At 40.5% G+C, this 24,677-nt stretch overlaps 1 protein-coding gene across 1 annotated transcript in view; it reads right to left on the bottom strand.

Moving 5' to 3' along the window:
- The window catches only part of LOC134534415 (collagen alpha-1(XX) chain-like), a 164,534-nt gene that overhangs the window by 68,813 nt on the left and 71,044 nt on the right, over positions 1-24,677 (bottom strand). The window contains exon 3 of the mRNA XM_063372880.1: positions 21,037-21,315. Within this exon, the coding sequence (XP_063228950.1) occupies positions 21,037-21,315 (279 nt within the window). The remainder of the gene's footprint in view (positions 1-21,036; positions 21,316-24,677) is intronic.

Here is a 24,677-nt window from a genome sequence, read left to right as displayed (position 1 = left end):
GACATAAGTGGGTATTTTATCTTGTAGTAAAAATGAAATTGCTGTAAATAAATACATTTGTTTGTTATCTAATTAATAAAACATATTTGTAATTGTGGAATTCATATGTAGTGGTAATATGAGGACGTGTTGTCGATAAATGGTTAGGGGAAAAATTATAAAAAAGGGGGAGGGGGGGGCGCCAAGATGAGATGTTGCCCCGGGTGGAAAAATGTCTAGTTACGTCCCTGTATCTATAATATCTATAATGATGGGCAGCCATATTCACTTTGAACGTCCACTATGCGAACATGTTTGCGACAATGTTTAAATTGCCAATGTTTCTGTTCGGCCCCGGCGACCATTATAGTTCCACTCAGGTGCGCCGCCAATGTGTTTGGCAGACTTGTGTAGAGAAACATTCCGTCTTCCCATTTCAAATTGTGGAAGTTGTTGGTGAGCCATGTATTTGTTCATTATTAAATGTTCCCACACAAATGGTGGTTTGAAACGGTCTTCGGTTCGAGAATGTTTATCTATATTCAAAATCGCTGCACCAACCAAAGTATAAACGGTTGGCTACGAATCTTAGAGCGGTGGAAGGTTTGAGATTTTTCCCGTATATGGAAAATGCTGATGCGATACCTCCTAGCGAGGCCAGAGCCAATTCACCGTTTGTGTTTGATGATATAATGTGTGAGAAACAAGGAATCATACAGCAGTTTTTTTCTATGGGTAGACACGCACATGTTTATTGTTTAAACCTAGGTCAAACTTATGGCAGAATACCTAAACATTTTCTTCGGGATAATGCGGATGTTATCGTGCATTTCCGCATGGATATGCTTAATTTGAGACTTGCTTACGATGATCATGTAAACAGTAATATGGAATTTCGCACGTTTAAGGTTATGTGCTTCTTGTTTTGGAAAAATGAACATGGTTTTCTTGTTATCGTAAAGGATTATCCTTTACTTAATGGCCGGTATCGTTGTGGTTTTGATCATTTTATTGTAGAAAGTCATTGAAGGATGTCCTACAGCATATCCAAGTTTGGAGGTGGTCCTCTGAAATGACAGCTTCACTCATGTATATCTCGCGATCTCGATGGGAATTGCGATTTGGGCATAAAACTTTTAAAGCATGTGGGTATGCCTAAGGATGCTGGGGATGGCGCGAGTAAACATTATATTGACTCGGTCGTGGGTGTAATCACTCGCACGGTGACAGAGGAGCTGTTGCGTCGGTTTACGGAGCTCAATGCATCGTTAATCAATGTACAGGATGTGCAGGTTGGTATTATCAAGTTTTTACGTAATATGTAGATGAAGGAACAGCGGTCTGTGGATCGAATCAATTCTCGTCTGTCGGTACTGCCAACAAAGTTGGGTGATATGTATTTTAATTTGTTGGAGAATAAACTCGATCTATTTGAGAATACGATTATAGAAAAGGTAAAGGATGTTATAAACAATATCTTGGCGGAACTGATATTGAAACTTACCGCTACTATCGCTGACATTTCCCAACGGGTCCGTACTATTGGTGTTGTGAAAAATGGTGTTGATGTATTGGTTTCTGCATCGACTGCGAGGACTGTTGTAAGCGAACTACACCTCAGAGACCGACTCCTAAAAATACATAGCTCTAGACATTTTTTGTATATAAAAAGGCTTTATGCTATATGGTTATCTTCAGTCATGTCTGCCGAGGCAAACGCTTTAGATCATGTCATACAGAACATATGTGCCAAATATATTTTGGCTAAGCGAGCGTGTATGGAGAGGGATGCGATTAATCAAAAAATTTTCAAGTCTGTTAATTCGCATTTGGATAAGCTTGGACAAGTCTCGTCGCTCGTGCAGTCTATCCCGCAACATCATATTGTTCCGAAACAAGAGTCTTCAGAGGTGAAGCCAGAACCGGTAATGAGTGATGGTTATGATTCTGACACTAGTATACGACGCAATGTTATGAATAATCCATTGGGTGAATTACAGTCTTACTTACGGAGCTACAACCTTCGCTCGGGTGATGGGACATACAGTCTCTATAAAGGCAACAACTGTTGGTTCTTAGGGGATACAGAAGTATTTTTTCACGATAATAATTTAATTCGCGTCAACGAATAATTGATACAGCCTGCTCCCGGCTTATTCGAATTATTGTTCCGCCGAGTGCCGCACACCTATTCAGAGTGCGCCTTAAAACAATACGGACATTTACTAGATATACAAATGCATATTATAAAAGAAATGATCCTATGACAAAATGTTATAAAAGCGAAACGCATGCAAAGTTTGATATCATTAGGGGATTGTTTCCGAATATTGACTCATTTCAGCGAGGAAATGGTTTGTTACAGAAAAATTGGATTTGCAATGCACAAAGCAATTTGTCTATTTGGACAATCCGAACCAGATTGTGGTTTTCCTTAGATTACTAATGGCCTCGCAAGCTGCTGGCCGTACCGGACATAGCAACGAGGTGATATCTATTCTTGAAGAGTTGAAGGAAGCTGGATTTATTCGAAATGAGTGTCGCACAACGTGGGATTGCTAATGAATAGCATCGTGGATTTCGCAGAATTTTTCCTTGTTGACCTGTGTTGACCTATGGGCTTCGCGATTTATTACAGATTGATTTCGTGGAAATGATTCCGTACAGCAGGATAAATAGCGGTTTCAAGTACATCGTTACTGCTATAGATGTTTATAGCAAAAGTGCTTATGCGGTTCCAGTTAAACGAAAGACAGGAATATTAGTCACCGCGGCCATGCAAAGTATTTTAAAACAGGCGGGAAGTTTTAAGAATATTCAAAGTGATGCTGTAGTGGAATTTTACAATAAACATTTTCAAGCCTTAATGCAAAAGTATGCAATCAATCATTACTCTAGTTATAGCGAAGTCAAGGCATCTGTTGTAGAACGTTTTAATAGAACATTAAAGGATATTTTACAGTGAGTTCTCGGCACAAGGAAATTATAAGTGGCTTACACTTTTACCGAAATTACTTTCTGTCTACAATAATAGGTTCCACCGCACTATAGGCATGGCTCCGAATGCTGTGAGGGATAACTCTTTTCTACAAACAGTTTACAGATATGTTAAGAAAATTGATCCTAATTGGTTAAAGGCTCGAGTGGCTTTTTATGTATGTATATCAAAACATTAGAAGTTGTCTGAGAAGGGATTCAAACCGAGGTACTCGCATGAGGTTTTCAGAGTAGTCAAAGTTACGCATAATTTTCCACGTGTGTTTTATTTGAGTGATTTAAATGGTAATGAAATTAAAGGTGGCTTTTATGGTCCTGAGATTCAAGTAACTGCGTACCCCGACACTTATTTAGTGAATAAAATTCACAAAAAGTGTGGCGAACGTTTTTTAGTGTCGTAGAAGGGGTTTCCCGTGTCCGTAAAGACGTGGGCTAATGCCGGTGATATTCAACGGTAGGATGTGTCTTGACCGTCGGAGGCAGATTGACTGAATAACAAGTTTCTCCTCCTTCCCCCCTCGGGCATTGCTTCGACCTCGCTTGCGTGCCGTCGGGGTCCGGGACTGGTGGCAATAACAACTTTCTCCTCCTTCCCCCCTCAGGCATTGTTCCGGCATCGCGCGCGCATCGGTAAACAATTTCACTGTCATCAGGCTGTTGTAAACAGATCCCGCAGACGCAGCGCGGCTACCGGTGCGCCAACATGCTCCCTACACAGCATTTGTACAACATTTATTTTCATTTATGCTTATCATTACACATCGCCGGGGTGGGCGGGGTGCATTCCGGTGAGTTTTTTATGTATGCTTATTGGTACATGTCGCTGAGCGCTATTTGAACAGCTAGTACTGTTTTTATTTTAACTATGCGTACATTTTTTTTATTACCTAGGTAACATATATGTAAATTTTTCTGGTGATCGTGCGACATCTACATTTTATTTTTATTACTTACTGCTACATGTTAACTGTAGGGATCCTAACTATGCTTAATACATTTTTTAACTATGCTTATTTTTCTGTCTTTACAATATTATAGATTTTATCTATGCTTATACCACTAAAGCATTTCCACACACAGTGTTGGTAATATTTAAAGACATTATTATGCTTATAATATGGTGTTGGGGATTATAATTGCTCATTTTATGTGTGGAGTCCCTGCAGGCAACATCTCGCTCTCTGTGCGCTGGGTTTTGAGTTATGTTTGTAATGTAATGTAATGTATTGTATTATAACAATTACTATAGTACTTATAAGTATATAAGTAGAAGTGTGCTACGATAGTATTAGTTTCCCAATGGTAGTAATATAGCTAAATACATATAACTTTGGTGAATTGGGCGCCGTTGCTATACCATCCAAACGGGTCTATTATGTTGATTATGAGTATTGAACACATACATGAAAAAGAATATATGAATTAACGAATAATAAATAATTTTAATGATTCAGATGTATGCGGCTTGTGATTGGAACATAACACATATTAATTAAATACAAAACGACAACAACGATAACACATGCCCTTAACTATAAACAAATACATACACAAAACATAACACTTCAACTGCGAATAATCTGTAATTAAAAAGTGTTATTAAGGGGAAGAAAATATGGTGTAGATTGATAATAATAAAATTCTGGGTTGATATGGATTATTGTGGCTTTCCTGGTTATTTTTATGTTGTTTAATTTCCAGGATATACGTAGGCACAGATTTATATTCAACCAAAAGTTCGTCAATTTAAACTTATCATCACTCAAAAGTTCATATATGATAAACAGTTCAGTGTTCAAACTCTTCAACTTATTTAAAATTATCGTAGCTCAGTGTTAAAAAAAAAATCTAAGTGCAATAAATAAATATCTTAGAATTTATTTATTATATAATGTTTTCACCTCGGCTGTAGCTCAGGGTTTGCAGGAGTTCTGCTCTAAGACCACTGAGTAGAATGAACTGTAAAGGACACTGAAATAAAAATATTAATTTATAATACTGTTCCATCAGATGTTAAAAATGTACTTAATATGGGTAATTAACTTTGCAATAATCATCAGTCTCAACATTAACATCGCATAAAAGTCCGTACCAAGGACGCTACCAAGATCATGATGGCTACCTTTGGCTTATAGCATAAGCCTCAACTTAATTTGTTGGTAACTTATCTTTTTACCGCCTGATATTGCTGCAAACACTCACGTTCGTAGCTATCACCATACCAATTAATATTAAGTCACTGAATTTACTTGATCTTTTAAGATTATGCCAAAAATGCTAATTTAGATAAGGCCGGCGTCGGGATAGACCCTAACGAAGAGACGCCTATTCGTACTTCTTTTTACATAACATAATTCACGGACGCATTTCCGCCCACGGCTGTATGCTATTTTACAAGATAGCCTGCGGCTGTAAACAATGCAGCCAAGAACAGACAAAATAATGTGGGTGATTAACAATCACCTCAAAACACAATGTAAACACTATTAAATATAAAATACTTGTGGTGAGACAAAAATTACAATAAATAACAGAAGTGAAATTACAACAATGAGTTAAATATTGAATCAGGTTAGGTTTGATGATAGTATAGTCAGTTCAATGTTTATGAATGCTAAGCTGTAGCATGACAGTTCCGTAGTTTGAAGGTTCGACATATTACATTAGAAGGTTAAACAACAACATAGTATCATAACTAATAAAGAAATACATATATGATAATAAAACAATTAATAAATAGTCTTATGTTGCTGTACGCGGTACCATGTACCCGTACAGAATGCTGTCCCAGATGAAGTTTTGTGAAAGATCCTTCTAATAAGTCTAGGGGTTTTCAAAAGTTCATCTTAACCCTTTCTTTCAGTCAATTCTGGTCACGCGATAAATTGGCGGTTGGCGAGCAAACGTTTTTTTATATTTTATTTTTCCCTCAGCAGGTGCGAGCTAAAAAAAAAAACAAAGCGCACAGCGGTTGAACTAGGAGCAGGAGTGGAGGGAGGGAAAATTTCGCGCCAACGTGACACCCAATCAGCGACGACACTGTGTCGCGCGATCACTTCTCGCTGAACGGTCGTACAGTCAAGACCTGCGTCACGCAGCTCCGCGAAACTACAACGTTTTTCTCCGTTGCTCCGTCGTTGATGGCAGTCAGGAAGGGCTTACGAGGCACGGACACATTTCAGACACTGGTAAGTGTACTTACGATTGTGAAGATAGCGAAAATATGCAATGTAAAGAACAATTGCAAGCCCTGCATTGTTGTGTACAGGTCCAGCACGGCGTCAGGCGCTACTGCACAGCACCCTGGAACGAGTCGTGGCGACCTTGACAGCGCCACGGGAGGGGACATTGTGGCGGGGACGGCGAACCGTCTCACGGCCACCTGCCGCGAGATCCGAGCTGTAGACTGCACTGCTACAAGGGCGGCGTAATCCACACCACTCTCAGCTGGTGGGAGGCGGCGTCTCGGCGAGACAGTGCCTGCTGATGGCGACGGCGGTGTTCCTGGTCCGACATCGGAACGTTTCACGACTAGCGTGGGACGTCGGAGTTGGGTCCTTACACAGTCGTTGTGTATGCGGTTAGTTCAAACACACTTTCAAGGCGCACTTACACGGGCGTCCTTAACTATAGCTCGGGCGTAACTCGCAAATTTCACTTCTTCAAAACAACAATGTCCTATCTGTGCTTTCCAGTCGTAGCCTCGGGTCACCTCGATCATAACCATTCAACCACAAATAACCATTTAAAATACTAGGAAAAGTATTTAATTACAACAATTAAAAATATATATATAAATTATTAGAAGGGTTTAATGTGTTTTGTTTATAACTTAAACCTATTAATATTTAATTTACCATGATCCACAGGGTAATCTTGTACCATTGTTATTGTATCGGTACTAACATACAGTAGATTCAAGCTATAAATATTAGATAATATTTCTTTTGTTTACATATTTGCTCATAGACATAGCAATTATTTTCAGTTATTTTCTGGTAAACTAATTAATTTGACTACCACTAATTTCAGTAATAATGTGATTACAGTTCATATTGCATTAATAATTAATAGTTGATATTATTTTATCTCAATCATAACAAGTTGCCTTGAGATTAATTCTCAAACTATTTAGTTAACAATTGTAATTTACTAAAGTAACGGCTTATTTACATTTTGCTCTTGGGCTTAGAAATTATATACAAGAATATTCTAACACATCATATATCATTAATTATTTACACATTTATGTCATTATGACTACATAAATAGTTGCAATGCAATTAAATGACTTATTATTACAATAATAATAGTTCATTTCATAAAATTCATCTCATGTTATTTCATCTTATAACATAATTGCTTAAATTCAAATACTGCAGACTTGCAGACAATAATAGTGTATTAATATGTCTTTGTACCATCAGTACATACTGTGTTTTTCACATAACACATGTCTTGCAGTGTTCAATAATTTTTTTTTTTCATTTCACTGTTGATGTGAAATTATAATTTCAACATATTTGTCTGACTGATTTCATCACACTTTGTTGACACTTGTTACACACTTTGGCCACAGGCAACAACTGGGTAGCACAGAAAATTATTTACTCTTGCTCGCGACACCAGTGTTCCATGTTCTGTATCACAGCCAGAAGACTAGACCCCAACAAGTAGGTCGTTTGAAACTTCAAGAAATGATAACTTTCGTGTGACAACAACAAAATTAGTGTGTGAAGTATATACAACCATGTTGTATTTCTTTTCAGTGGCAAATTTAAAATAAATTAAGCTCCTGCTTAATATTCAAATTTAAATTCAAGTGTTTTTTTTTATTCATTCAAAGCAAAGTGTTTTTAAATGGCTCACTATAAATAAATATATAAGATACAATGCCAAACATAATACTCATTATAACCAAAATTTGTGCAATTTTTTTTTACACATGATATTACACAGTCAAATTCCTGGCAATTTTCATTTTATTTTATTTTTCTGATGTGAGCTTAAAAATCAGTAAGTGCTACAATAATTTCATCATATGGATAACGCAAACAAGGTAATTAGTTCATAGAGGGTTTGCATGGCTTCGTAGTTGCAAAAGTGATATGTGGCTTATTTGATATGCTGTGTGCATGCTTGCTTATGTGGACAATCAGCTGGTCAGCGAATTCTAACACATTCTGTTACACTTGGTCATGATAGCTATTCTCACACATGTCAGTGGGTATTCATACAGGATACACAGTTGTTTTTAATTCCACAGCTGACACCTGGTCATGCTCGTGTGTAGGTACATGTTGTAATGTTGACACCAACTCTGTGGTGCTAGCGCCATGCAATGCTGTATACATAGCTCTCTGGCTATACACTGTTGCACACAATAAAATCCTAGTGTGGGTGGACTATTTCACCATGCCTCATAACTGGACAAACTGGCCTTACACTCGTAGGCTGCCAGTGTAGAGTATCAATAGACACTACAAAACACAATAACAGCAAAATAACATCTCATGGCTGGCACTACCATTGCTGGCATAACATGTGAAACATCACACATTTGCACTATAGGATGTCCTGTCCTCTATTTACATAGGACCATCCAATGTATTCTATACAATAACTGTACATTCATGCTATCTTCCACAGTAGTATACATGATGAGTTCTAATGAGCTCTGACCAGACATTTTTACAGATTACTGGGCTGGTTGTAGGCCCTTAAATGTGTTAGATTATACCTTCTCACAACTTGGTTGGTAACAGGGTCTTGCAGCTCGTAGCAATTTCCACGTATGATCTTGCAGCAGCAGAAACAGCTTCTTCGTCACTCGTTCCCATTTCTTGCTCACCGGAGCTGTTCTTAGAAGCACTCGGTCTCCAACTTGGAACTGCTTCACTCTAGATGAACTCTTGCGTTTTCTCCTGGCTAAAGCTTCTGCTTGTAGTCGCTTACTGATTAGGTGCTCAACCTCTTGACCGGTTGGCCATTCCGTCACATCCGTATCTATGTCTCTTTCAGGTAAATAGAGTGGGTTAATCGCCACCGACCGATCCAGACTTAGGGCTTCATGAGGGGTAAAACCGGTGGAACTATGCACTGTATGGTTTAATATGCACTCTATCGCAGGTATGCGATCACGCCATGACTGTTGTGCACCATGGCACATAACACGTAGAGTATTCCCCAAAGACTTCATAACCCTCTCAACAGGGTTACTTTGAGGGTGCCTTATAGATGACATAGTAGGTATCACATTCATTTTCCTTAGGCCTGTCTGCCACAGTTCACTCTGGAACTGGGTACCATGGTCTGACAGTACCATCCTAGGTGTTTGCACTTCCTTGCAAAATTTTTGTAGGTACCTCAAAACTGTTTTTGCAGTTGCATTCTTAATTGGAAATAACCTGGTATACTTAGTATACACATCCATTATCACAAAAATATACTGGACACCTGCTTTAGATGGTGGCAGTGGACCAAACAAATCTACTGACACTAGCTGCATAGGTTGGCTGGGTAGAATTGCCTCTAGAGTTCAATGCAGGTTCTCAGGGGGTGCCTTTGATTTCTGACACAGGTCACAGGATTTAGTATAAGAGGTAATTGTACGTGGCATGTTCGGCCAGTACAACTGTCTGCTGACAGCTTCCAATACTTTCTTACCTCCCATGTGACCTAGGGTTTCATGTATTTCCTTCACTATAGGAAAAATCATGCAACTGGGCACTACTGGTTTCCAGTTTTCAGAAAATATATGTTTCTGTTTAGGATGAGCAAACAAAACACCTTCAGCTGACATGCTGAAATGTTGATGTATTCGATGATCAGCAGGCTTATCAGTTAATCCTTGCTTCATCTTGCAGCAGAAATCATCTGTGTTTTGCTTCTCCTTTAAATCTTGTAATATTAATTTCAAATTAGAATTATTTTGAAATGGGCTAGGCTGATTGATTGCCACAAGAAATTCCTTTGGTCTGCTTGCAACTGGATGGGTGTCTGAGTTTAATTCTGCCAGTCTACTTAAGCAATCAGCTGTGACATTAGCTGTGCCTTTAATGTGTTGAATATGTATGTCGTATTCTTGCAGTAATAGACACCATCTTGTCAAACGGCTGCCAAATAATTTTCCTGCTTTCAGACAAGTAAGAGCTTGATGGTCTGTCAGTAGGTTGACTTTCTCACCTATCAACAAGTCTCTGAATTTCTGCAGGGACCATACTATTGCCAAGGCTTCCCTCTCTGTAACTGTGTAGTTACGCTCAGCCTTGTTGAGTGTGCGGCTGGCCATAGCAACAGTTCTCTCTTGCCCTGCATTATCACACTGGGCTAGCTTGCACCCTAATGCAATGTCTGAAGCATCGGTATACAGGAAAAATTCCTTGTTTTGTACCGGATGATAAATCACGTGTTCAGCCAAAAATAATTGTTTCAAATTTTGAAAAGCTTCTGTATGCTTGCTTGTCCATTCCCAGATCTTGTTCTTTTTCAATAACTCAAACAGAGGTGATGCCAGTTGTGCTACTCGGTCTGAGTAGTTTCTGTAGAAACCAATTATCCCAAGAAATGCTCTGAGTTGTTTGACATTTCTGGGTGCAGAGAAATCCTGAATTGCCTGAAGCTTGTCAGGGGCTGTTTTGATGCCTTCTGGTGTTAGTATATGACCCAGAAATGGCAGTTCATCCCTACAAAACACTGACTTTTTTAGTTTCACAGTCATCCCAGCAGATTTCAACTTCTGTAGTACTGTTCCTATGTGCTGGACATGCTCCTCAAATGTAGTTGACGTAATCAGTATGTCATCAACATACGCTCGTGCAAAACCACTGCACTCAGGACCTAAGGTGGCTGCTAGGCACCTGGTGAATTCTGCTACTGCATTACACAGTCCAAAGGGCATGACCTGGAACATGTACTGCTGATTCCTAAATAGGAATGCAGTATACTGTTGAGACTGGGGTTCTAGGGGAATTTGCCAATATCCAGATGACAAATCTAGGGTGGTGAGATATTTTACACCCTGATACAACCTTAGTATCTCACTGGTTTGTACGGGGCTCTCTCTATCCTTGATGGTAATACGATTCAATTCTCTGGCGTCAAGGCAAAGCCTTACTGTACCATCTTTCTTGCCAACACATACTATTGGATTAGCATATGGGCTAGCCTCTCTCTTGATGACCTTCCATTCTATCATAAGCTTAAGATACTCAGTAGCCTCCAGTAGGTACTTTGCTGGTATTGGATAGGACTTACGGTGAAACGGTTCATCCTCTTTAATACAGATCTTGGCTTTGTACATGTTATTGAGACCTGGTTTATCAGAGAAAATCTCTTGATAACTGGCTAGCAAGTGATATAACACATTCATCTGCTCATGTGGTACTGTGTTTACACCACAGATGGCAGTAGAAATGTCTTCCAATGAGGCTGTTAGGCTAGAGTTGACATTGCAACTGTTAATCTGCCTAAACATAGGCATGTTAGCTAACAGTCCTACCAAATTTTCTTTCACACTCCATTGATCTGAAAATGGGATGGAGTGCTGACTGTCACTGGCAGTTATAGTCCATAATTGAAAATTAATAATTATTCCAAATTGTGTTAGGAAATCTGTCCCTAAAATCAGTTGTTTAGCGAGGCCTTTCACCACTAAAGCTGAAACTTGTTTTGGCTGTCCCAGACCTTCAATGTGCAGCAACACTTGTCGATTGACAACTGGGCTGGCTCTTGAAGTTACTCCCAGTATTTTCAATGCTGGCACAGGCATGACAGGTACCCTTACACCTGTTTGCTCGAGCTGTCTCACAAGCTCTTCACTCACACAGGTGACCTCAGCACCACTATCAATTAGTGCTGGTACACTGATGCCGTTTACCTCTAGCGGTATCTCTGGACAGACAGTTTTGATCTGAGGTAGATCATCCTCATGTATCTCTCTGAAGAGAAACTCCCTCTCATTCTCCCTTATTAATACAGTGCAAATAAATTTTTGATAGTTAATGTAACCATGTCGTGTGTCAATGGTTATTGGCGTGTGTGCATGTTCCCCCTCGTCTGGATAATGGGTCGTGGTTCGGGGCGATTTAACCTGGACCCACTCTAGTTTAACGGGCTGTCCCGTTGGTTGTTGCTACTTGATGATGTAGCAGGGTGGTTTCCACTTGGTGCGGTCCAGCTGCTCGATGGACCATGGGCTGCATGGGCCACAGCAGTCCGGAACTCAGTAGCAATGGGGTTGATAGGCGTGTTGCGCTGGAAATATCCCATGCTCTGCTGGCTGGGTGAATGATGTGATGGCGGTGGATAGGGAAATGAATATTGATGACTGGCAGGTGGGCCGGTACTTCTTCTGTTTCCGCAGCCTTCTTCCTGTTCAGTCGGGACTCTGGTGTGTGGCATTCGGTAGTCATGCTGGTAGTAAGCTTTTGATGGGTAGCTGCGCTTCTGGTTTACAGGGCGGTAATCAGCTTCTCCATCTGATTCAGCAGCTCTATGCCTATAGCTTGACTTCCTGGGAGGCCATTCCATCGCCTTCCTGTTCTGTTGCCGCTGATCCTCATCCTCACCTTCACTGTTGCTCCTGGGCCGCTGGTTCCACCACTTCTTCTTCGGATAGGGCTTGTTCTGGTATGATTTCCTACCCTTCTTGTATCCATATTTGAAACTGTTGTTATTAGGCTCTGACTCAGAGTATCTGGTACTCTTCTCACAGTTTATGAAATGTACGTTTGCTTGTCTGTCGTCTTTGTTTCTTCCTTGCCAGTATGTGTTAACTGGTCCTTGCTTTTGGTAGGCCGGCTGAGATGGCTTCTCAGACTCCTCCTTGCTGGCTTGACCCTTCTGAAGGCATTGTAATTTGTCTACTGCCAACACGTGATCACGAAACTCTGTGACATCTTTGTAGGCATGGCCAGACATTTGTATTTGGTAGGCGACAGGCAACTGTGTTAGCATGGTGGCGATGAACTCTTCGTCTGACATGACGATGTCCAAGTACCTGGTGCATTCGTACATGGTGACTATGTGCGCCTCCAGCGAACCACCTCTCTTGCTGTCAAAACGGTCAGCATGTAGCTGAGCACGCAGATTGCCTTGTACTTTCAAGCTCCAGTACTGGCTCTTGAATTGGTCCTTGAATTGGTCGAATGAAGTAGTCTGAGTGCTTTGAAGCTCCCACCAATAGAATGCCGTGCTCTTGAGGGCAAAATTCAGACACTTTAATTTCTCGGTGTCTGTCAAGGCAAACATTCTGGCATAATCCTCAAACTTCTTCAAGAAGCGAATAGGATTTTCTTGTGACTTGCCAGAGAATGTGGGAATAGACTCCGACCAGTGTTTGGCGGGGTGGTGCATAAGTGTGACCTGGTCCAAGTGTGCAGGTGAGCATGAACGTGGTTGAGGAGAGTGGTTGACGGCAGGTGTAGTTGCTGTAGTAGGTGCAGGCATGGTAGGGGTGAGTGATGTGACAGAAGTCACATTGCTAGGCAGCCCACCTTTCTGCTGGGTGGCCTGTAGCTGCATGGCTGCATCACCACTCTGTGAATTCTTTTCTGCCACAGCTCTGAACTCTGCTTCCACACTGTCCCATCTTGATTTTAGTAGGGCTGTTGTGTTCTCCACCTCCTCTAACCTCTCACTCAATACCTGTGCATGTCCTTGCTGCTCCAGTCTGGCCCTATCTACTACCCTCACCAATGTGGTGGTATGGGTTTCCAAATTGTCAACTCTGGATGCCTGAGTCTGGACCTGCTCTGACAGTTGAGTCATTGATTGAGACTGGTCCTGCAATCTGGTCTCTATCCTCTCTTCCAATTCAGTCAGTCCCTCTTGCAACCTGGAGTTGAGTAGATCCATCTTGCTGTCAATGTGTTGACGCATCTCTGCATTCTGGCTGTTTATTTGGCTGGTTAGGTTAGCCTGCATGTCCTGCTGTTGGCTTTCTAAGTTGCTCTGCATTTCTTGCTGCTGACTGGCTAAGTTGTTCAGGTTGGACTGCACCTCCTGCTGCTGAATTGCTAAGTTGCTCAGGTTGGACTGCACCTCCTGCTGCTGAATTGCTAAGTTGCTCAGGTTGGACTGCACCTCCTGCTGCTGACTGACTAAGTTGCTCTGCATTTCTTGCTGCTGACTGACTAAGTTGTTCAGCTGGCTGGCTGTTTGCTGTCCTTCGATTTGTATTATCAATCTCAGCTGTTGCAGCAACTGTGACATATCTGTTATCCTAGGGGGCTGAGTAGTCATGAAGTTCACTGCAGGACCTGTGGTTGCTGCTGTCCCAGCGGTTGGCATGCTGGTTTCAGCTGTCACGACTCCCTGAAATTCCTCCTCCTCAGATTGTTCCTCATCTGAGTCGCTTGGTGACTTGGCAGGAATGGGGGTAACAGCAGGTTCTACCTGTTCCCTTGGTACATTAATACTGCTACTGTAGGTGGCAGCATATCTGTGATCATCCTGCTCCTGAACAGGGGCAGGGTAATTGTCTAATGGAGAGGCTTCTGACTCCTCCAGCTCCCTAACTTCCTCCATGGCAGCAGACTGGCTAGCGGCTCGATTACGAAGTTCGTACCCTTTTCCCGAAGACATTTTTGTAATAATATTTCAGTGTTTACAGTGAAATTCCTCTTCGAGCCACCACGTTGTGGGCCACTTTTTTTTGTAATGTAATGTAATGTATTGTATTATAACAATTACTATAGTACTTATAAGTATATAAGTAGAAGTGTGCTACGATAGTATTAGTTTCCCAATGGTAGTAATATAGCTAAATACATATAACTTTGGTGAATTGGGCGCCGTTGCTATACCATCCAAACGGGTCTATTATGTTGATTATGAGTATTGAACACATACATGAAAAAGAATATATGAATTAACGAATAATAAATAATTTTAATGATTCAGATGTATGCGGCTTGTGATTGGAACATAACACATATTAATTAAATACAAAACGACAACAACGATAACACATGCCCTTAACTATAAACAAATACATACACAAAACATAACACTTCAACTGCGAATAATCTGTAATTAAAAAGTGTTATTAAGGGGAAGTAAATATGGTGTAGATTGATAATAATAAAATTCTGGGTTGATATGGATTATTGTGGCTTTCCTGGTTATTTTTATGTTGTTTAATTTTCAGGATATACGTAGGCACAGATTTATATTCAACCAAAAGTTCGTCAATTTAAACTTATCATCACTCAAAAGTTCATATATGATAAACAGTTCAGTGTTCAAACTCTTCAACTTATTTAAAATTATCGTAGCTCAGTGTTAAAAAAAATCTAAGTGCAATAAATAGATATCTTAGAATTTATTTATTATATAATGTTTTCACCTCGGCTGTAGCTCAGGGTTTGCAGGAGTTCTGCTCTAAGACCACTGAGTAGAATGAACTGTAAAGGACACTGAAATAAAAATATTAATTTATAATACTGTTCCATCAGATGTTAAAAATGTACTTAATATGGGTAATTAACTTTGCAATAATCATCAGTCTCAACATTAACATCGCATAAAAGTCCGTACCAAGGACGCTACCAAGATCATGATGGCTACCTTTGGCTTATAGCATAAGCCTCAACTTAATTTGTTGGTAACTTATCTTTTTACCGCCTGATATTGCTGCAAACACTCACGTTCGTAGCTATCACCATACCAATTAATATTAAGTCACTGAATTTACTTGATCTTTTAAGATTATGCCAAAAATGCTAATTTAGATAAGGCCGGCGTCGGGATAGACCCTAACGAAGAGACGCCTATTCGTACTTCTTTTTACATAACATAATTCACGGACGCATTTCCGCCCACGGCGGTATGCTATTTTACAAGATAGCCTGCGGCTGTAAACAATGCAGCCAAGAACAGACAAAATAATGTGGGTGATTAACAATCACCTCAAAACACAATGTAAACACTATTAAATATAAATTACTTGTGGTGAGACAAAAATTACAATAAATAACAGAAGTGAAATTACAACAATGAGTTAAATATTGAATCAGGTTAGGTTTGATGATAGTATAGTCAGTTCAATGTTTATGAATGCTAAGCTGTAGCATGACAGTTCCGTAGTTTGAAGGTTCGACATATTACATTAGAAGGTTAAACAACAACATAGTATCATAACTAATAAAGAAATACATATATGATAATAAAACAATTAATAAATAGTCTTATGTTGCTGTACGCGGTACCATGGACCCGTACATGTTGCTCCCAGGTATTTATATTTAGTCATAGCTAGTATGGCAGCATTATTTAAGCATAGCGGCATACTCTGAATGGTGGGGGTTGCAGCATTTGTGGAGTTGTGAGGGTTTGCTTTCCGAAATTTTAAAATATGGTGGTTGAAAATTAAACATAATGGCAATTGCTTTAAGCATAATGGTGGGGGTTTGCTTTAGGCATAAATCATGGTGGAATTTTATTTCCTTTTTGGAAATTTAAACAGAGCGAATTAGACATTTTTTTTTCGAAATTTAAATATGGCTGTTTAAACGTAGCTGTAAATGTTTTAGGCATACTTGGGGGGTGGGTGTTTTAAGCATACTAGGAGTGGGTGTTTTAAGAATAGCGGCAAATGATTTAGGCATAGCTAGTATGGTGGGGATTTTATGCATTTTATTTAGGCATAGCTAGTATGGCTGGGGTTACTTTTAGGCATACTTGGGGTGGGGTTGGGTGTTTTAAGCATACAACATGGCGGTTTAACCATAGCGGTAAATGATTTTTGGAAAATTGAAATATGGCAGTTTAAGCATATTTTTCGAAATTTAAACATGGCAGTTTAGACATGATGCCTTTTAAGCAGATCTTCCTTATTTTATTCTACTCTCATCATCTGATCTCGTGGTTTAGTGGTTAAGGTGCCTGCCTCCTAACCTCGATGTTGCTGCGTCCCACGGATCGAATCCCCACACCGCTCAGGATTTTTTGTTTACAATTCCCGCATTCGGAGCATTGGTGGTGCGCTCCGGTAACCAAAGGCTGAACTAAGATGGCGGCCTCCAGCAGACGTAAACAATATGGCGGCCCTCAGTGGCTGCGATTATGGTGCGCCCTGGTAACCAATGTCAACAACAATGGTGGCCTCCATGAAACAAGATGGCAGCCCCCTGGGGGGTTCTGGCGCAATGTTTACATTTCAATGTTTACATTTCAATGTTTACATTGATCCAGAACCTCCTTGCTCCTTCTACTGACAATGACGAAGCGATTTTTGAACAAATCTGAAAAATTTCCGCCCCTTGAAACCAATAATGCCCTAGCCTTCAAACCCCTAGTCAAATCACAAGCATTCGCTAATACGCTGGAAACAGCCTTTCAACCAAACATGGTACCTTGCGATAGACAATACACAGCCTTAGTTTACCGCGAATTACGCGAAAAATTGCGCCAGCCCACTATTTCTGAATCTCTATTAACTCAGGCACAGGAAATCAAGCGCGCTATTAGGAAGATGAAGCCGTGAAAATCACCTGGGAATGACGTTCTCAATCAGCTCCCAGATTAAGCCCTGGAATATTTAGCTGAATGCATTAATGCAATGCTCAGGCTTAGTATTTTCCCCTCCCAGTGGAAGGAAGCTAATGTAATAGTTTTCCACAAGCCAGGCAAAGATAAAAAAAAACTGACCCAGAATTACAGACCAATAAGCCTGCTTTGAACTGTGTCGAAAACAGCCGAAAGCATAATATGGCATCGACTAAATGGCCACATACACGAAAACAACTTGCTGCCAAATGAGCAATTCGGCTTTCGCGGTGCTCATTCGACAGTTCACCAGCTAGTGCGTCTCACTGAAGAGATTACTAGCGCATTTAACGTACCAGACTATGTTGTTGCGACGTTCCTAGACGTAGAGAAAGCCTTTGACAGAGTGTTTCATGCAGGGCTTCTCTATAAACTATACCAAGCTGATTTCCCTGACTGCTATGTCAAGTTAATCACGTTCTACCTATCAGGCAGAACTTTCAGAGTATCAACTGAAGGAGCCACATCAGACCTAAAACCGATCAGAGCAGGAGTGCCACAGGGCAGCATCCTAGGCCCTGTTCTATTCAATGTATACGTGCGAGACATGCCACACCCCACACATAGACTCGTCAAGTTAGGCTGCTATGCGGACGATACTGTCCTATATAGCAGATCACACAACGTACAGCTGGCCACGACTAGGCTGCAAGTTGCGCTCACTGAAATAGAACAGTGGTGCACTACGTGGCGCATTAAAGTGAACACAACGAAGTCAGAAACTATTGTGTTCACTCGTAAACACCTCCCGCCAATAGACCGCAGGTCACAACTGAGTTTGTTTAACGAACAAATCCTGCATAAAGATGTGGTTAAATACCTAGGTGTACACATGGATAGGAAATTAACATGGCGCCATCACATAGATATTAAGCGAGCACAAGCTCAGACTAGACTGTGCTCCTTGTATCCAGTTATGAGTAGACGATGTGGCAGCAGAGTCAAAACCGGCCTACTGCTCTACAAAGCCCTCGTACGACAAATTATTACGTATGCAGCCCCTGTCTGAGCCACTGCAGCAAAGACACACTTAATAAAACTACAGCGAATTCAGAATAGATGCATTCGAATCGCCACAGACGCCCCAGTGTACTGCCCTGTCGAAGCATTGCATCGTGAAACCAAGTCGGAAACTTGCTTGACTTCTACATCCACACAACTCAGACTTTTTATGATAAATGCATAAATAGTCTAAATCCACATATTACTTCTCTAGGGAACTATGATCCGGACATAGAACAGAAGTATAAACGCCCGAAGTCACTCCTGGCGCACCGGCCGCCGTAGTGCCGCGTGATTGGCCGAGAGGACTGTCGGCCAATCACAGCGGGCGGCGCGCGACTCCTAGTTCGCCTCCCGCGCGGAGCTCAGTCGCCCGCCAGCCCATAGAGTAAGTAAAGTACTAGACGCCAGCCCTGGGCGCGTGCACACGCGCCTGACCCACGCCAGTCCGCATAATAATAGTTATGGACTGGCGGAAACAAATCTGCCTATGTGCCCTCACAAAGAAAGGCAGTGTGCGCCCTTATTGTACCACTAAATGACACGCGCACCACACGCATGTATGCTGGCAGCTCATTTAGTTTAAGTTATATTTCTCTTAAACCTAATTATATTTAATTTAAGGCCCCCCCCCCCAGCGGCCCTAATATATTTTCACACAACCGTAGCCCACGATTGCGTAGATGCTGAGGCTAGGGCCTCGCAATGAAGGACTGGATAATTTCCCTAACCGACTTTGGTCAACCTGAGGCTCTGTCCACTCCTGAGTGTTGGTCTAATGCACCAGTTCGTGACAGTACACTTATACACACTCCGTAGCCTCCAAATGCGTAGATGCTGAGGCTAGGGCCTCGCAATGAAGGACTGGATAATTTCCCTAACCAACTTCGGTCAACCTGAGGCTCTGTCCACTCCTGAGTGTAGGCCTGATGCACCAGCTCGCGAGAAAGCATGATTAAATTAAAGCTACCGACTAAACATGTTTTTACATGTTTATTTTATGTTAATTTAATGTTTATTTACATTTGCTTAAATTCAACAGCGCACACGAATTTTTCCCCTTCTTTACTTAGTCTAGGCTGGCTGCCAGCCTGGTGGGAAACAACAAAGTCGCCCCCGAAACAACCAGTGCCACCAAATCCAAATGCGGACAAAATGTCCAAGCTCCCGCCCATTTGCATAGTAGTCTTTCTACTGTGTCCAACTCTTCTTCCAGAGCCATCCTTCTGTTTCCTGTAACCAACCTGCTTGTAAATAATGCATGAAATTTTGAATCCCGCATGTCAGTTCCCAGGGTATTCCCTGTGTCTATGCAGATTTTACCTGGGCCCAACTTATCTAGTTTGTAGTCTAGAATAGCCAGTGAGGGGAGTTAGTCATGGCGCCAATTGCTGCCATGGCTGGCCAATCCCCCTCCTAGCACACGATGCATGCTCCCTCTCCCACATGGCTTAACCCTGCATTATTAGAGCGTATAGGCTACGGCCTGAGACGCACTTAGAGTCTTCCCTACCCAGACCCCTCCCAAATACACTTAGTAATTAGTTAGGTTAGGAAAAAAAATTGCCTAGACAGCTCTCCTCTCCCAGCCAATCTGGGAGAATAAATACTAACACAGCCAAAAGTGGTATTAATGGCTTACCTTTCTCTCTTTCCTTCTCTGCTAGCGACTCTTTGTGAGACCGCGGGCTCTCCTTCTCCCTCTTTCATTTACCCATCTGCTAGCGACTCTTCGTGAGACCGTGGGCATCCCTTTCTTCTACACCCAATCTTCCTGCTAGCTACTCCTTGTCAGCACGTCCTCGGTCAGCTGCACTGGGCCGAATGGTCCACTCCCGCTTCAGAGTGTGAGGCTGCTCTACCCAAGAGCTGGCGCCGGGCAAACAACACAACTGAACGACCGAGCGACGTCCACCCCGTCTCCACATCTTCACCAGAGACGAGGCCGCGACATATTAGTGTTTGTGTGTGTGTCTGTTTATGTGTGTCTTTGTGTGGTGTTTGTGTTTTTGTGTGTGTTTTTTTGTATGTCTCTCTTATAAAATTGCATTTAAGACTTTGGTCCTTCATTGTTTCGAACACAAAATGACCGCAAACATAAATCCGAGACCACGTCAAAAATAATACGACCTTAAACATGTATTAACATGACCTTGAATTTTAAGAATAATAATGAAATACAATGTAGATTATTTCTAAATAATTACAAGTTTAATTAATGAATATACATTGTAAGTAGTGGTGACAGAATTAAGTTTTTTCGCTGTGTTTGTAATGTAAAATTTTTATATTATTAGGTTTGCTTCAGTGAGTTAGAAATATATTCTTTAAGTGTATCCCGTTTTGGTAAAATTGGTTAGTTTAAAGTTTTTTACTTTATAAAAAAGACTGCATTATATTTAGCTTCTTTAACAAACTTAAAAATTTTTATTTTTGTTTTAAAAAAATGGTGACGTATAAATAAGTAGGGAGTGTGCTGACTGGACCGAGTGCGAGTGCGGGCCTCACCGGAGTACGAGGACAGCACGGCGGCGGTGGAGTTGCCGGCGACGCCCAGGGTCACCACCTCCACGGTGTAGTTGGCGCACACGGCCATGTCTGCGAGCGAGGCGGCCGTGGAGTCTGCCGGCAGCTCCGAGCAGCGAGGCGAGAGGCCGTCCGGCTCGGCGGACCAGCACACGCGGTAGCCGCGCAGGCACTGCGGCGTGGAGTCGGGGGGCGACCAGCGCACAGCCATGGTGCGGGACGTCAGGTTCACCACCTGCAGCTGCGTCACGCTGCCCGGCCCTGCGCGCACACCACTGCACTCTTGGGATCCTGCATGCGAGGTGCTTCACGTGCAGAGTATCGAACATATTCATCATCATGGATGAACAATACGAAGCACATTCACCACAATGGATGCACATTTCAATTTAATTTCAACATCATAAATAACGAACATTCAACATTATAGATGCAAAATGTAATGCACATTCAAAATCATGGATGCACATTTTATTTCAATTCATCATTACGGATGCACATTTAAACACACGTTCATTGTCATGGATGCATAATACGACGCACATTTATCACTAACGCACAATAAGACGTTCATTTAGATTCACATCAACATATATATATTTATAGATTCAAACACATACTCAGCACACAATCACATAGCCAACATATTGGTTAACAGGCAAAGACTTCTACATGCTTCGCTTTGTGCAGGAAACTATTCGAGCATCAAATAAATATCCTTCATAATCAAAGAACTGAGAGAAGCTGGCTAAATAAAATGTCTTGATTACTTGCATGTGTATAAAATTGAAGAAATTTTTTTTTCTTTCAAAATGGATTCTAGTATTTCTCGAAATCTGATTTCTAAAAAAAATTATAACTTAAAGGCGTAAAAATCATCACCATAGACATATAAACAAATGTAATTGAAATCAATTGGAGCCAAATGTATATGGAGCAGATGGAGCACTTTGAGAAATTGGAGCACTTGGAGCAATTGGAACATTGGAACTCTTGGAGCAATTGGAGCTTTAGAGCTTTGGAATTTTTGAGCTTTGGATCTTTGGAGCTTTGGAGCTGTTGGAGGTTTTTTTTTTAGCATTTGGAGCTGTTGGAGCTTTGAAGATGTTGGAGCTTTGAAGCTGTTGGAGTATTTGGAGCTGATGGAGCATTTGGAGCTGATGGAGCATTTGAAGCCAAATACATTTGAACTTTCCTTGGCGATATCGTGCAGAATATTATAAATCAGCTTACTCATGACGTAGCAACAAACGCTCCTTTAAAATTTAACACGTGGATGGACTCTATATTTGCCAAACCATTTATGTTCGATGACAAAGTGAATAAATGTGCATTCAAGACATTGGCTGCTGTAATTTACAGTTCTGACGACGCGAAGAAAACTGTTAAACATGGTGTCCAGAAACTCTGCCAAGAAGAGGAAGACTATGTCTGTAAAGGTTCTGGCTGGTCTCTGTCTAGTATAAACCGATTGAAGCAAAGCATTAGTCATTTCACACCTATGTAGACATAATGTTTATAAAATTGTTAACATTCGAAGGTGGTTTTGTAGTATAGAATATAAATTGTGTAATAAACTTTATTTTGTAAAAGAACTTGTGGTGTTTTATTTATTGAACCTGTCACTATTATGTTAAATTGATGTTTTATTAAATTTTTTTAGCTTCGTTCAGGGGTCGTACCAAGGAGTACACGTCACTGAGCCTAAAATTTTTCAGCCTAAAATTAGGCTGGATGTATTTTAGGCTGAGTGACTATAGGCTATGTTACTTTAGGCTTAGTGATTTTAGGCTGAATGACATTAGGCTGTACGACTTTAGGCTGAGTGACTTTAGGCTGAACGATTTTAGGCTGTGTGACTGTAGGCTGAGTTATTTTAGGCTGAATGACTTTAGGCTGTACGACTTTAGGCTGAGTGACTTTAGGCTGAGCGACTTTATGCTGAATGACTTTAGGCAGAACGAAATTCTGATCTTGGCTGTTACTGTATGTGAGCGGTTGTATTTTTAGGCTGAACGATTTTAGGCTGAATAATTTTAGGCTGAGTGACGGTTCTGATACGCAATGGCATAAAAGTTTAAGTTTTGTGCGCTTCGTATCTCATGTAGTAACATATTTGATTCCTAGGTGGCAGCACTGAAACGATATATCGTAGAGGACGGTAGTGTCAGATTTCACCTGAAGATGGTGCCATGAGCACTACATTTTCGACCTTTTCATTCAGCGGCAATAACAGATAAAGCCACAGAAATTAAACTTAAATGTATAATGAATTGGCAAGGCGAACACAACAAATATGTTGCAAATACTAAAAAGAATAATAGTAGCAATACGTTGAGAATTTCCATAGCATTATGAAAATGTAATAATAATATACAAAACATTTGACTTAATTGGTAGAGGTCGATTCTAAATGAATGTGTGCATTAATTACAAAAATAATCTATAACCTATTTTTAATAAATAAAATAAAAATTTTTGGCAGGTCAGTAATTTGTAGACTCAGTGCTATTTTGTGCCAAAAAATTAAAACCGTACTGAACGGCTTGAAATTGTGTTAAAAGACACATTTAGAATAAATTGTGGACGTTATATCCATCACGCTACCATTTGACACTGGCGTCCTTTTCTTTCTTAATATGTTTTGTATGTGTACCTATAATTTAAAGTTTTGTAAGTATTCTATGACATGTTTAACAACAATTTTTCTTAAAGAATTGTACTAATAAGTTTTAGGGTTCGCATTGGTATATTGTAGGAAGATGTAACTTTGTTGCGACGCGATATGTGTGTCATATTACAATAATATTAAATTCTTTTGAATAATTGTGAAGTGTGTGCATTTGCATGGTTTTTTGCAGTTCAAGTTCAACAATGTCAGAAAATTTGTTATCTGTGAGATTTTTTGAGTACACGTCACTGAGCGCCAGCCTAAGAATACAACTTAAGACGGTACAATAATCACTGCAATACGAAATAATTAGCAACTAGACACATTTAATAATAAATTTAATAAGTCTTGTGGCAAGAAAATTCAATAACAATGTTCTTGTCACCATATCACATAATGTGAAAATAAAATAATGAAAGAATTTACGTCCAAGGAATGAACATTGGCTATCATAAACCACACATATAACAGACACAATTACCATTAAAATTGCATAGCTTTGTAGAGCTTTACAATAAATTCTTCACTAGGACTTTTACTTTTGTGAATAGTACTTGAATTATTCCCTGGGTAAATCAGTAAATAGATCAACTGAAATTCATTTCTCGGGACCTTTGGGCTAGTACATTTTAAGATATATTCGATTATACGTCAAGCACGAGTTCAGGAATACCAGTAACGTTTGAGCGATGACGTGAATTAAACTCACATATTTTAGTACAAAATACACTTCCGAAAAGTATGGGTCGACAATTTGATTAAACGAATTTTCCATGACTCTGTCGTAGGCTAATCTTGTGGTGACGCTTGACATCGTGCACTAAAGAAACTATTTAAAACTGAATTTTAAACCAATTAACACTGTATTTTTACCTCAAACTGTAGAAAACTTGTTTACTGCCAAAACTATGCTGAAAATAGAAGATTAAGGGCCGAATTTATAAACGACATT

Source organism: Bacillus rossius, chromosome 7 (genome assembly GCF_032445375.1).
Source record: "Bacillus rossius redtenbacheri isolate Brsri chromosome 7, Brsri_v3, whole genome shotgun sequence".
NCBI lineage: Eukaryota > Metazoa > Arthropoda > Insecta > Phasmatodea > Bacillidae > Bacillus > Bacillus rossius.
Note: the sequence above shows the minus strand (reverse complement) of the source record. Positions and strands in the feature narration are given on the sequence as shown.